Source organism: Balaenoptera physalus (assembly GCF_965194825.1).
Source record: "Balaenoptera physalus genome assembly, chromosome: 4".
Classification (NCBI taxonomy): Eukaryota; Metazoa; Chordata; class Mammalia; order Artiodactyla; family Balaenopteridae; genus Balaenoptera; species Balaenoptera physalus.
Window position 1 is genome coordinate 80,989,587 of NC_138891.1, and position 14,906 is coordinate 81,004,492.

The window sequence follows — 14,906 nt, forward strand, 5'->3', positions numbered from 1 at the left end:
CAACAGCTATAATGCAGCCCCTGAGAGCCCTCGAGTGGGGTTTGTGCCCTCAGCTCTGAGCCGGATTCAGAGCCCTGCGTCCAGCTTTGCTTTTCCAGAAAGCAAAATGGCTTCTCTCTACTAACACCAGGCCCATACTCTAGCTATTAGCCAAACAAAGGATTTTCCAAATATGGACCCAAGAAGCATGTGCACTTTGAAGGCCACAATGAAGCTGAAATAGCTAAAACATATTAAAAAGAAAGCCAACAATTGACGCCAAAAAGCGTGAGCCCTTAAAGAACAGAACAGCAAGACAAAAGCCAGAAAGAAGAACAAAAATATGCATTGTAGGGGAGGGGCAATAGGGAGGTGTAGATTTATATGGAAGAGGTGACATCATTGTTTCCCAATAATACTCAGCATGCAGGAAGCAGATGGGAAAGCAGTGGTGGAAGGGGCTACTTATGGTAACAGGGCATGCTCTCTGTTTAGAATCCTGCCATTTGGAACCTAAATGTTTGACTTTGAAAAACTGGGGATGGGAACTCCATTGCCAGCAGTTTTGTTAAAGTTGAACTAAATCCTGCTGAACTTATCACCTTGGCAATGCATGGTTAAATGGAGCTCTGTGTATCAGACCCTGATTTACTGCCAGCATAACTGCAGCTGTTTGGGTCCAGAGGAGACACAGCTATGAAAGCGGAATTTAATGTCGGACAGACATGGTTTGACTTCTGCTTCTCCCAGTTCCTAGCTGGGTGATGTTAGGCAAGTTGCTTAATCTCTCTGAGTTGGTTTTCATATATAAAATGGGGGAGGGGGAGGAGCCCTGGTGGCCTAGTGGTTAGGATTCCGAGCTTTCACTGCCATGGCCCAGGTTCAATCCCTAGTTGGGGAACTGAGATCCCACTAGCTGTGTGGTGCAGCCAAAAGTAAATAAAGTTAAAAATAACAATAAAATAAAATAAAATAAAATGGGGGGCAAAAGAGAACTTTCCACACGCAGTGGGGAGAGATCGAGGCTGCACATTTATGCACATTTAGATTTAATCAAGAAACATACTTCGGGTGGTCAGTTGACATCATTTTAAAAGTTTTACCTTCTAACAGAATCTCCCATTCCCCTGCTCTTGGGCCGGGCACAGACACAGCCAGACCAACTGCCACACTTGTGATCAGCTACAGTGCCTTCTCCCGACAGTAGGATCACTCCCCTGCCACTGAAGACAGCTTCTGTCACCCCAGCCAGGGTCCCCCCTCCAAGCCTGGCCATTCCAAGTCACTCTCAACTACCTTTCCCACAGTTTAAGCATCTTGTCCCCCAGGGCTCAGGAGGGTGTGACCAATTACAAGCATCAGGCAAAACCATGTGGTTTCCTGTCTGTAGAAACCAGCCACGCTATCTCCCCGTATCTCCGTCATTCCTCACGGGTCAGATGATGTTTATTGTTTTATTGATTTATTTCCCCCCTTACAAACAACCCACTCATAGTTCTCTTTCACTCGGTTGCCTTGAATGTTAACATCTCCCGCTTGCACCTTCTCTAGAGCCCTCATTTCATTCTTGGTACTCTTTTGGTTATTTTCCTGTCTTACACAACCCACTAGGCTGAGAGCAACTTGAGAGCATCTTTGTAAACCCCAGATTGTCTGGCATATTAGAGTCCCATTAAATATTTGTTGCACTGAATTGAAAGCCCCATACAAGACGGTTTCTGAATAAAAACATGAAAAGAGCCAGGGAAAGAAATATGCATAATTACACAAATTAGCTCAATTCACGAAGGCTATAGATTTATTTAGTTTGCCAGACTCCTACTTTTTATGTCAGGCTGTTTTCTGCTGTCTGTAACAGCAAGAGCTGGTATTAGTTCCTTTTGGGGAGGGTGACATTCACCCCTCTCCCTCTGGGGGTGGTGGCGAGGGGGCCCCCAGAGGCATACTGGGCCAGCCTCAGGCCATGGGCATGGCACCAGGGCATGGTATGCATCAGCCAAGCTTGAACTAGAACAAAGAGTGCCTGAGACTCGATCCCAGAAACTCAGTTGGTTCTGGGGCCCCGCCAAGAATGTGGTTCATACCAAGGAGTGACTGGTGAGGCACTAGGGAAAGGCAGTGTTTCTGGGGCACCCTGTGCAAAGCCTGGGTCCGTTTCTAACTGGGAGTAGCTATGTGCCCTTGTGGGGAACCTTGAACAATCTTGGATTCCTGCTGTTCCAGCGCATCAGCAATGTCCCAGGTCCTGAGCTTCCTAGAAGGGCTCTAACTCTGGCTTCCTGAGGAGGAAACAGGGTCGATCAATCATCTGCTGTGTGTTAGCCTCAGGGAGGCCAGCGAGCTACCCAATCTGCATGAGCTGCCCAAGGCCACCCGCCTTTAGCCGAGCTCAGCGTCCACTTGCAAACGCAAAGCCAGGTAGAAAACAGAATATCAGGTACAATGAGGATCAAATTGGGTGCCTCTGACTCTAAGGCAAGGGCTGTTCCAGGAGGGAAGGAGGATTGTGGCTGCAGTAGGCAGGGAGGGACTTGAAAGTTAGTAGGTGGGGTTAGAGTAGGTGCGTGTGAAAAGCTCCTGGCAGAGGGTGAAGCGCTACGTAAACGTTAGCTGTTATTATTACTATTCTCCATCTAGGCTGGGGGAAGAACAACGCAAGGGAGAAAAGGCTACTTTTTGCAGGTTAGTTCTTTTTTTTCTTTTGACAAAACTGTAACATAAATGTCAAATTATGAAATGTGCTATTTTGGGAGATTGTGTTTGTGCCTAAGACAGGCATGGCTTTGGGAGTCACACTGGATCTGGATTTAAATCTTGCCTCTCTTATCTCTACAATCTTGGCAAGTGATTTAACCTCTTGGATCTCAGTTTCCTCCTCCGTAAAAAGGGTAAAAATGCCCAATTCTTACAGATTTCGAAAATATTACTTTGTATGTATAAAGTGACTGGCACCTAGTAAGCAACGAATGCAGACTGTAACTCTACAAATAAAAATAACAAGCAGGTGTGGTTTGGGGCTCAGCTTTCGTTTCTGGATCCCTTCTCTCCTTCCAAGACACCCCCCCTTCCTCCCCCTTCCTTTAGCAGCCTAATGTTCTCAGCTTTCTCTATCAAAAGCTGTTCTTAAAAAAATCTAGCACCAGTATCTGTCTCTTCTGAGTTGAAGTCAGCATGCTTTCTCAGGGGTTCCTTATTTTAAGGCTTACCTAAAATTGCATACTAGGGGGAAGATTAGCAGGACGGTGGGGGGCTGCTATCTAGACGCCTAAAGTTCCATCAGGCTGTGGCTCCACCTCAATCAGGACTTGCGGACAGTCCTTTGAGGGAGGAACACCAAAACCTATGAAACTGAAGGGTGACATTTGTGTTGGGGCATAGAGAGAAACAGAAAATCAGGTGGGAATGCACCTGTAAGCAAAAAGAAAATTAATCTGAAGTGTGACAAGTGGGAAAATGCCACCTTGGCTTCAATACAGGGCAAGCAATGAGTGAAAAAGAAAACAAAATAGAAAGCCGAAAGAGCTAGTAGCGCCATGTTCCTGGGCCTCAAGACTGGGGTGAAGGAACCAGACCGAGGAAAGTGGAGTCCTGAGACCCAGAAAATGTGGGTTGTGGTGGTGGGGGGAGGGGGGAAGGTGCCCGGCAGCTCACACTGACTAGCCTGTTCTGGAGGAAATAAGCACTGGATAGTCCCAACCAAAGGGTCTATCACTACTTTGGTCCAGAAAATTTTAGCTACAATATCTAATGGAAGAGGAGTTGGGGGGCACTTCTTATCCCCAGACTGAGTCCTGGACCTCTCAGCCCTGTCCTCCTCTTCTACCCTCCGCCACAAAATCCCAGGAAACTTTCTGCAGGCAGTTGAGTCCCAGGAGCAATCGGTCCCTAGCAGGTGCTTCAGAACTGCCTTGGTCAGTCAGCTTCTGGAATTTAGAATGTGTTCTCCCCTCATCCTCACTCCCACAGGAAAAGGTTTCCAGGCTAGCCCACAGACGCCTAATGGATTAAGGGGGGAAGTAAAAAGAATGTATCCAAAACTACAGCTCTAAAGGCATTGGGGAGCTTATCCACCACTTACAGCATCATCTACGGGAAAATGTGCTCCCAGTTCCAACTTGTTTCTCTCTGCCCCAGCAGATGGTCCACTGGGCTCTAGGGCAGGTCTGGGGCAAGAGGGCCGAGGGCTACCTTAGCAGTCCCAAGGCCTGGGCCTCCAGCGGCTGGAAGGCAGCTGGGCAGCTGCCAGTGGGGGTGGTAGAGGTGGAAGAAGGGCGAGGCTATGCCTGTGGTCAAGGGGCTCCTGGCAGAGGTCTGGAGACTGGGCAGGAGGGAGGGATGTGGGTAGGCGGAATGGCCGTTTCCATCCTCTGGGTGGGTTGCTTGCCATATCCAGACCATACACAGTCAGTTACAGTTTGGCTTCATGCTATCAGTCAGCTTGCTCCAGGTTTAAAAGCCTTAATTCTCCTCTTTTAGTTCTTCCTGTTTCACTGTGGGAGCCCAGATTCGGGGCTGCCCCTCTGAACTCAAGCCCATGAGGTGGCCGCTCTGTCTGCACAAACTCCACCTCCAGGACCTGACTTCTCTTTCAGTTCCCTGCAGGTCCGGGAGTGGCTGGGTACCTTTCTCGATCTTTTTGAGGGCCCTTTAGTTTCAGGTTGACATTTTGCTCTCCCACCTCTGTATACTGATGGTCCACTCCCCAGCGGCTCTGGGAAATCCCTCCGTGAACTCTCCATTCAATGGGACAACTAATCTGCTTCCTGTCTCTCTTGGTGCTTAATTAACCCATCTGACCATATCATTTACTCGCTTCATCGGAGCCCTCATGCATTCAGTTATGGATAGTATGTGGTTATGCTAGGGCAAGTCCAGGGTGTTATGATGATAACAGCTACATTTAGAGCTTACATTACACATGCCCTCTGCTAAGTGCTTTGCCCATAGTAACTCATTTCTCTTCACACCAGTCCTCTTATCCTCAATTCACAAATGAGGAAAGTGAGACCCAGAGGGGGTAAGTAACTTGCTCCAGGGTCACTCAGCTGGGAACAGGCAAAGTTAGGATTCCACCCCAGGCTGTAGGCTTCCAGAACTTCTAATGGGAGCCCCCAGCAGGGGGCACCTGACTTGGGAGGATCAGGGAAGGTTTCCAGAAGCAGCTGAGACCCAAAGGATGAATTAGCTAGGAAAGGTGTCATAACGATGTGCCAGGCAAGACGCTGGGAAGGAGACCACTAACCCAAAGAGAATACCCCTGCCCTGGGTCTCCATTCAATGTTAAATCTTCTCTTGAACAGAAAAGTATTCACCTTCCTTGCTAACACTTTGCTTCTGTTTATGTTTGGATTTTTTGTCTATTTAATTGAAGATAAAAGCTTTTGCATTTTCTCCTTCAGTCATGACAGCTAACTTCAAAGCTTAATTGAGCCATTGGTTTCTGAAAGTTTGTTCACATCCCTTAGACTGTAAATTTCTTGAGTCTGGAGTGCCTGTTTCTTTCTCTCCCACCGTACCTCCACAGCGCCTTATACCGGTTCGTTAAATAAGTGAATAAACAAAGTGAGAGAATGACTTAGCTTCAGAAATGTAGAATAGCTACGCCTCAAAGTTCCCATTGCCTTATCCTTGCTCTTTGAAATGCTGGGGCCATCTTACTCTCATCAAACTTAAAATTATATTTTGTAATGGGTGTTTATTCGTTATGAACCTTTTGTAATCCCTCAATTCAAATACATATATATTTTTTCTTTTCAACCTGATAAGAACTAGAAAAAAACCTTCAGGAATAAGGTTCTTATCAAACATTCAGAGGGTACATTCTGAATAGTCAAGGCTGCTTATCCAGGGAGAAAATGATCTGTAAACCCCTATGCTATAAGCAGTGGTTCTCAACTCTTCCTGCATACCAGAATCATCTAGGAAGCTTTTAAAACATACCCATGCCTGGGCACCAAGAGATTCTGATTTAATTGTTCTGAGAGGGGGCCTGGACATCAACTTTTTTTTCATGCTCCCCAAGTGATTCTATTGTGCTACCATCATGGCAAACCACTGCATCGACAATTATCCCTTTTTACCAGGGAGTGAGTCGATGGCAGAGATTGTTGGGAAGGGTGAGGAAGTCCTCAGCCCTTAGAGTGGGACCAGCACAGAGGCAGAAGATGGCTTTCCTGTAATGTCCTCTTACTGGTCCCTTGAGTCCTGGCCCCAGCATTTCCAAGCACTGTGGGAAGACCCAGAGCACTTGATTCAGAGGGGAGAGGTAGGAACTGCTCATGGATGCACTCTGGCCTCACAGGGCTTCATCCACAGCCTCCCAACTGCAGGTGACACAATGAGGTGGTTTTCATCACATAGCTGCAAGAAGGGGTCTTCGTATTCAGCGGTCAAAAGGAAGAAAAAGAAAGCTATACTATTTTCAGCATCAGGAGTGAGGAAGGGATGATCTTCTCCCTCTATTCCAGACAGGAAGAGAAAGTTCTCCGGTTCCCAGGGGAGAGCTAGGGGTTGGGGCAGAAGCCACCGTGCTGGAGGGGAAGGGAAAGAAACACTGGCCAAGTTGGCCAGGAGCAACTTCATGCCATTCTTGGGTGATCTCACCAGCCTGGAGAAAAGTGGCCAAAGAAGAAAAAGGGGGAAATTGGCCATTCGTATCAACCCTATGTGCAGCTTGGGACGACCAACAGCAGGGCCTGAACATGGCATCTGTGTGGATGCCTGAAGAAACTGTATACACGATTTGTGTGTGTGTGTATGTGTGTGTTTCTAAGGAAAGGTTTCTGTTTTTCATCAGCTTCCTAAAGATTAAGGACAACACTGGCCCCGAGCAACGTCTGCTCTAAGCTAAACACCTATTTGTCACCCTGCCTCCTTAGATTTGTCCAGTTGAAGGTAGCAGAACTGGGTTACAGCAGTTGGCAGCAGTGGATGACATTTTTCCTCTGTGCTCAGTCCAGGGGTATAAATTCCTCATGTTCAGGTGGTCTGAGCACAGCTAATTGTCACCAGCTTTGCCTTGCACCCCAGCTCAGGGATTTCCCTCCCTCCCCAAACGCATGGGTTCTCTTGGATTCCCCACATCTCTGTTCTTTCCTTCTGCCCTTGTGTTCCCAGACCTGAATCCATTTTTCTGTCTCATTCTATCCTTGACCTCCAAAGTTGAGTAACTGTGATGTCAGTCTTGTGAGGCCCTCCCCAGCCTTCTAGATCCTAGCTACCATGCTGACCTGTCACCCTCAGGATTCTGGGCTGAACTTCCAAGGTGGTGGGCAAAGGGGCACTGCCCAGGTCAGCTTTTCCTCCCTGGGGGCAGAGTCCAGGCCTTGTCTATTAACCAATACATGTTTCAGAAAGTCCATAAGGAGGACACATCGTTTTAGAGAAAACATTAGCACTGACTCTATTTATTGATGCTACACTAAAGGAAAAATAAGAGACAACTGCTTGACTAGTTTTAGATGTGGGAAAAAAGAAATCCTAATTATTCTCATTTATATAAGCTGCTTATTATGCCTGCCTAATTCCTATGTGGCACAATGATGGTGTAAGGATCATTACGTGGGTCAATTTCCTTCTGTTTCAAAGGAACTTTATTCAGGTATGTCAGTCTTGAAAGTTTGCTGATCCTGGGGCGGGGCTGTCTGCTTTCCATTAACGGGAAAAAAAAATCATTAGAGGAGAATGTTGGCCTAGACAAGGATGCCAGGGAGGGGAGAGGAGCCTAGTGGGCCAGAGCCCTCTGCGTCCTTCATGATTGACTGTATGACCTTAGGCCGGTCACTTTACCTCCCCGGGCTTCCCTCCCTTCTCCCCAGGGCAGGAAGCACGGGGTACTGGTTTCAATTTTTTTTTTCTTTAAGAGTAGCCCCTTTTCTTTTTTTTTCCTGAACGAAACATACATAAAAACCCAAAATATAAATCAGGTGAAAGAGGAACTGTTTAAAGCTGCCTCTGAGGAGTCTTCACAGAACCCTGGGATTCCTTGCTCATCCTAGGATCTGTGACATTGTAAGAATGAGTCAGGACTGATAAGCGCCTCCATGCAACCCTCAGCTTTGGAGCGAAGGCCCAGAAGAACACCCACTTGGTGGGAGGTGGTATCCACAAGCATTCATAAGTGAACATGGACATGAACCTGAAGGCCCCCTGCAAAAACAGGTGGAGGAAAACATTTCACTCTGAACTTCTGAGGGTAGTGATTAAGATGCATAGTTGGAGTTCTCTCACACTCCAAAAAACTCAACCCAAGGATGTTATTTCAAATCTACCTCTCCGGATTGTTGGAGAGGATTACATGAATTGACTCCGTTGTGTCCCAGTTTCAAAAGAGGCAGTTTTGAAACCTGTGGTCCCCCAAGCTGTAAAATACTAAGCCATCTGTCCTAATGACATGGCAGCCCCTGAACCCAAGGACACCACAGGAATAGCACACCACTGCAAATTACTAGGTGGTGCTAAGTCCTTAAAAAAATGAAATAGAAACAAAGGCACTGCTCTGTTTTTGAGATGCACATTTGATATGAGCTAATCAGATAGTTTTTGAGATTATTTTCCTGGAGGCAGAGTTATTCTGCAGTTAGCCCTTCAGTTTCCCCCCTTTGTTGTATCTATCTATGTATAAACACAAGGCCCATATAGCGGACTTTTTTCTCCCTCACTGAAATTTCTGAAGACAAGGCCTTTTTGTCACGGGTAAGTGCAGGGCCAGTCAACCTTAACAAAAGCAGTCATTTAACGCTCAATTTCCTCAACTTTCCTTTGATTAAAAACTTCTCACTTCAAATGCTGTTACTGTATTCTAGATTTTCTTTCGCCCTTCCCCCCCAACAAATGTTTAATAAGTTGTCTCTACGCTGGAGGATTCCCCTTTTTTTTCCAATCCGACCTTGAAAACAGACAGTCTCTCCTCTTCATGTACATACCCTAAACTATTTTAAAATCAAGGCCCTCTGACCTTTTTACAACACTCTTCTTGTCAGACACACCAAACGCTAATCTGAAAACCAAGAGGAGGTAGAGGGTCTGAGGGGTTGGGAAGGGGAGGGAGGGAGCTACTATATATTTGGCATCAGTTCAGAAATTCAGAAAATGTTTGTGCAACCACTCCCCCGGCCAGGATCCACCGCACCCCCGCCTTCCAGCACATTAATAAAAAAAGATGTGAGCGGATGAAATCGGAGAGCCCGGGAGGGACACCTAAGGCAGTCATAATTACGTACCCAGAGAATCCCACTGAACACCACACCACAGATCCAGCCCTCCTCCCTCCCCTCCGACATCCAAAGTTTGGGAACAGGACCTCTCAAGCCCCCCACCCCCAAGCCCCAGAGGTGGCCGGCTAAACGTGTAGCAGCACCGCCCATTAATGGCTTGGGTGACACAAACGGAAGGGCTGACACAACCTCTGCACGTCGGGGTGGCAGCGTAACGCACCTTAAGAATCATGTATGTTTAAAAAAAAAAAAAAAGCACAGTGAGCGCTCAGGCCTGGAATACATTAACTTGGGAATTGAAGGCAACACGCCCTACGAGAGTCCCTCTCTCTCTCTCTAAAACAAAAAGAAGCGGGGTGGGGCGTGGGGGGGGGGATGGGGGCGAAGGCACTTTACCATCCTGTCCTGAGCTTTCCAGATACTCCGTCAGGTCACAGCCAAAGGCGCTGGCGGCTCCCTTTCGTTTCAGCTTCTGCTTGGCACCCTTGTTCTTCATGAGTTAGTCCCAAAGAGGTTGCCCCTCCGTCTCCCCCTCCCCGCTGCTTGGCACCGCGCCTGCGATGGTCTCCGGGGGAGGTTAGATCAGTGGTTGCGGCGCGGCGCTGGGGGGCCGCATGGGCGTGGGGAAGAGCCTGGGCCCGGGGCAGCGCGCATGGAGCCCGCGGGGCGCGGAGCCCGGCGCGGGCGCGGAGCCTGAAATCCACGGCGCTCTCCTCCAGGGCCGCGGTGCCGCAGGCCGTGCGGAGCTGGCAGCGGCGGGCCGGCGCGCTGGGAGTGTCACTTCCTCACTTGGAGTCCCAGGGACTTTCACGGGCTCCCGCGGTGTCTTCGGGTGTTCTCCTCCGCTTCGGAGGGACGGCGAGCTCTCCGGTCCGTCTTCTAGAAGCCCGGGAGTGGCCGAGAGCGCGGGGAAGCCGGCGGCGGCCAGGGGCGCGGAGACAGCCCGGGGGCTGCCGTAGGTCCTCTGCCCGGCGCGCGCTGTCCTGCCTTCAGACGGCTTTGGTAGAACGAAAAACAAGCATCCTGTCTCTCTCGCCCGCCCTCACGCCTTCCTTTTTTTCCTGTCTTACAAATCCTAGGATCATCCAGCTCAGGAAATGCTGGAAGGAAGTTAGCTAGGGAGGGGGGTGGAGGGTGGAAATTTTTGGCAGCTCCGTGCTGGTGTGTGTATGGAGCCGGAGGAAGTAGGTGGGTGGGTTGAGGAGGACGGGGTGGGGGAGAGAACGCGCGCTCTTCGGAGAGCTGCTCTGCGACTCTGGAGATAACTGGGCAGCTCGGGAGGAAATCGCCGCTCTCCTAGGGGCACCCGCAGCCCGAGCCGCCCGCTTCCTGCCCCACCGACGGCTCTTTGAAGACAGCAGGAGGAGGCGCGCTGGCAGAAAGCGTGGAGGGGGTTAGGTGGGACTGAAAAAAAGTGGCCTGCCTTGTTTTTATCGTCATTGTCATCATCTCTTTGACACTTTCTATTTCGGTGCCTGTCTGCTCCTACACAGACACTTAAACAGTAATGACAGAAACAAAGACAGGGATTCCAGCGGAGAAACCTGACGGGGAGCGGTTTTCAGCCGGCCACTCCCAACCTTCCATCCTCCTTTCCGGCGCCCAGGTACCCCCAACCCAGGCAAGTCCCCTCCCAAGCTGAGGGAGGGATGGAGGCTGCCGCTTTGTAACCACTGCTCAGGAAATCAGAGTTCTGGTTAGAGATTCAAGCATGCGCGCGCGCGCGCGCGCGCACACACACACACACACACTCACACACACACACACACACACAAAAACGCACACACAGGCGTTATTGCAAAGTTTGCTAAATGGAAGTGATTTGGGGGGGAAGTCTCAGATTTAAGGTGACTCTGATATTCTGACCAGATGTGGAGAAAGCAGTCTCCCAGGTTATTTCATAATTTGTCTCAAGTTTTCAGGAGGGCATGTTTTTTCTTCTCCAGTTAATTTGAAATTCTTTGACTTCTGTGTACTCAGAACACAATAAGCACTCAAATTCTTGTTATTTAACCATTTTAGGATTAGATTAAACTTCCTGGGTAAATTCAAATCCATATAATGCCTGAAGGGTAGGGACAGTCATATAGCTCAGAAGGCTGGAAAAAGCTTTAGGTATAGTATTTTAGTCACTGAATCCCTTTACAGTCTCTCATCTCCCTATGTATCACCAAGACAGTTTATGAACTTTGACCCTTGACCTTCTCTCTTTGTCAGAGCTTACAATTGATAGCGTGCCTGCCAAATCTGGCTCACAGATGTGTTTGGTTTAGTACATGCGATGCTTTAAAATTTTTTAAAATTAATTGCCAACATTAAAGAGTTAACATTTTTCCGCATAAGAGATCTGGATTTCTGGCTTCTCTTGAAAAAATGGAAGATCTGGTCACACCGAAAGGGCATTACCTCATGGCAAGGACCGCTGATGCCAAGTTGTAGCAGCCCGCATGGCGGCACCACCTTCTTTAGAGAGTGAGCCCTCCAGTTTTGAAGCCCCCCGTGCCCATCTTACCCGCTGGAGTTTGCAGCCCAAGCTCTGTGTATGGTCTCTCCTTCCTTCTATTTTCCATCGGTCTCTCGGTGACACCAGCATTACCCCAGTCATCTTGGCAAGACATCTTCAAGTAACCACTGACTCATTTCTCTCCACCGCCACCTCCAGTCTAGTCCCGCCCAAACGGATGAGTCCTTCAAAATGCCTCTCCTCTGGGCTTCTTCCGTCCAGTCCCATTCAGTGAGGACCATTCACTCCTAAATTATTAGAATAACTCCTAGTGGGGTTTGCTGAGTCCGGTCTCTTCCCACTTCATCCTGTGCACTAAAGGCCTGTTGAGTCTTCCTGAAGTGTTGCTGTTGTTGTTTGCCTGCTTTGCTCAGAACCTGTCAATGACTCCCTGTTTCCTACTCCCACGACAGCAATTTCTAAGCATCTTGTAAGCTACTTGGAGAATATTTGGTAGGGTATTTAGTATAATGACTTGTTCCTTTATTTACAGAGAAGCATCTCCACGTGAGACTATAATTATTACTATTAATATTTATTTAGGAGTTTACTGTACCAAAGACTTTCATATTTGTCCTACAGTGCATTTCATCATTTTGGCAGCAAAGGAGAGAGGCTAAAGGGTTGCTCTTTTCCTGGGTCCAGGCCCCTAAGCACAAATTATGGATAAGTTGTCAAGCCCTGTGAATTACCTTCTAAAGCTTTAAAAACATTCTTTTAACTTTTTATGTTGAAGTAATTTCAGCTTATAAAAATTTTTACAAGAAAATAGTCAAAGAATTCCCATACACCCTTCATCCAGCTTTCCCAAATATTAATGTCTTATATAACCAGGACACAATTATCAAAGTTAGGAAATTTATATCGATACAATAATATTAACTAATCAGCAGACCTTATTCAAGTATTAATTAATTTTTAATTATATAAATTTTTTATTAAATATGGTCTTTCTGACAATAAAGTTCACCAGTTAAATAAACAGTAATTTACAAGTAATTCTCAAAACACTTCACTTTATAACATTAGCTATGTACCAGATCCCCTTAAGCACCAACAAACCCAGCAGGTGTAGGTTGTCACGAAACACGGCTGCCTAGATGAACCATAAAGCTAATGACTGACTCAGCCCAAAGATTCTTCTATGCTTTACTAGGGATTCCCGAAAGTGACACCAAAATCACAGAATTTTCATTCTGGAACAGCCTGAGACCTTTCAGCCCCTGCTGCGTGATAAGCTGGTTTCAGGTTGTTTAGGGTTCAGAGTTGAGGTAATACTGAACAATGGACAAGGTGTCTGTTATGTCTGGACCGACTGAACAAACTTTATTTGAAATGTGTACATGGTGGTTCTTTGTCTCTACCTGATAGCTCTCAACTATCTACACCTTATGGTGGGAAGAACTCACAATTTATCAAGCTGGATAATGAAGCTACACGGTGACAGCCTGACCCAGGGAGCTGGAAGGTCGCCCTCTCCCGGTTTGCTCCCTGCCCCCTCTCATTGCTGAGTAAGCCCTGTGATAATTGCCGAATTTAAATCTAGCCCTTGTTCTGGCCACTCTCCTTCTATTTTTCTTTCTCTTCCCATTTTTCTTTTTCTCTTTGCTTACTCTAAGATGTGTACCTTCCTCTGGGTCTGTGGAAGGAAGTCAGATTTGGGTTCCAAGGGGTTTTTTCGCAGGGCTGAGGATTTCCCAGGAAGCAGTTTACATGGAAATAGTGTAGGAATGTTAAACAGGAGGACTAATTAAGCTATCTGGTGATAATATAAATTATGCCTGTAGCAGATTATCATGGTGCAAAAAGCACTTAGCTCACATGGAACTCCCACAGAAGAGTTCTGTCCTTGCCTATGATTTATCTTATCTGCAATTGGTTAAGACTGATGCTTATCAAAATGTGCCATCTGCTTCTTTCACTCACCAATGTTGGTAGCAATCTTCTCTGCTGTAAATAAACAGATGCAGAAGACCAAGAGTGAATATTGGGAGATTTTTTTTTAAATTGAAGCATAGTTGATTTATGATGTTGTGTTAATTTCTGCTGTACAGCAAAATGATTCAGTTTGTATATATATATACATTTTTTTTTCATTCTTTTTTATATTCTTCTCTATTATGGATAAGAATAGCCTTCTCATAGGATATTGAATATAGTTCCCTGTGCTATACAGTTGTTATACATGACCTTGTTATTTATCCATGCTTTATGTAACAGTTTGCATCTGCTAACTCCAACTCCCAATCCATCCCTCCCTCACCCCCCACTCAGTATTGGGAGACTTTAATGTCACCTGTGATTTAGCCTTTTCTTTTACCCAGTGGGCCCACAAAGCAGAGTTAGAAATCAGCAGTTTTAGAGTTCTCCCTCCTCTCCTCGTGCCCAGCCAATTAAATATTCATATAACTCCTTGTTCATGGACTGTGGTTAATATGCTCTGAATTCTTTGTTCTGGGGTACATCCTTCTGCTACGTACATTTTCTCTCCCCCTTTCTTCTCCCCCTTTCCAGTTTAAAGATGCTCGTGTTGGGATTTCCCTGGTGGCGCAGTGGTTAAGAATCCGCCTGCCAATGCAGGGGACACGGCTTCGAGCCCTGATCTGGGAAGATCCCTCATGCCGCGGAGCAACTAAGTCTGTGTGCCACAACTACTGAGCCTACGTGCCACAACTACTGAAGCCCACGCACCTAGAGCCGGTGCTCTGCAACAAGAGAAGTCACCGCAATGAGAAGCCGCGCACCACAACGAAGAGTAGCCCCCACTCGCCACAACTAGAGAAAGCCCGCGTGCAGCAACGAAGACCCGATGCAGCCAAAATTAAAAATAAAAATAAAAACAAACAAACAAAACAATAGTTCTCTGTTTAAAAAAAAATAAAGATGCTAGTGTTGTCACTGATTGCTGGGTGTGATGGGCTGAATTGTGCCCCCCTCCATGTTCATATGTTGAAGCTCCAATCCCCAGTCCCTCAGAATCTGACTGTATTTGGAGATAGGGCCTTTAAAGACGTGATTAAGTTAAAACGAGGCTATTAGATTTGGCCGTAATTCAATCTGACTGGTGTCCTTGTAAGAAGAGATTAGGACACAGAGAGACACCAGGGATGTGTACCACAGAGAAAAGACCATGTGAAGACACAGTGAGAAGGTGGCCATCTGCAAGGCAAGGAGAGAGGCCTCAGGAGAAATCAAACCTGCTGACACCT

The 14,906-nt window shown here is 47.1% G+C and overlaps 1 protein-coding gene and 1 long non-coding RNA gene across 3 annotated transcripts in view; one reads left to right on the forward strand and one right to left on the reverse strand.

The window, feature by feature from the left end:
- ARHGAP31 (Rho GTPase activating protein 31) overlaps window positions 1-13,073 on the reverse strand; it is a 115,074-nt gene extending 102,001 nt beyond the window's left edge. The window contains exon 1 of one of the 2 annotated variants that reach the window (XM_082460020.1): window positions 11,707-13,073. In XM_082460020.1, the coding sequence (XP_082316146.1) occupies window positions 11,707-11,812 (106 nt within the window). In that variant the 5' untranslated portion in view covers window positions 11,813-13,073. Of the gene's footprint in view, window positions 1-9,590; window positions 10,315-11,706 lie in introns of those variants that run through there. The other variant, XM_082460021.1, reaches the window with a different exon arrangement.
- LOC309659887 lies at window positions 10,557-14,543 on the forward strand. Its single transcript, XR_014263023.1, has 3 exons — window positions 10,557-10,800; window positions 13,069-13,208; window positions 14,212-14,543. It is a non-coding gene; the product is annotated as an uncharacterized lncRNA (long non-coding RNA).
- Window positions 14,544-14,906: the final 363 nt, after the last annotated feature.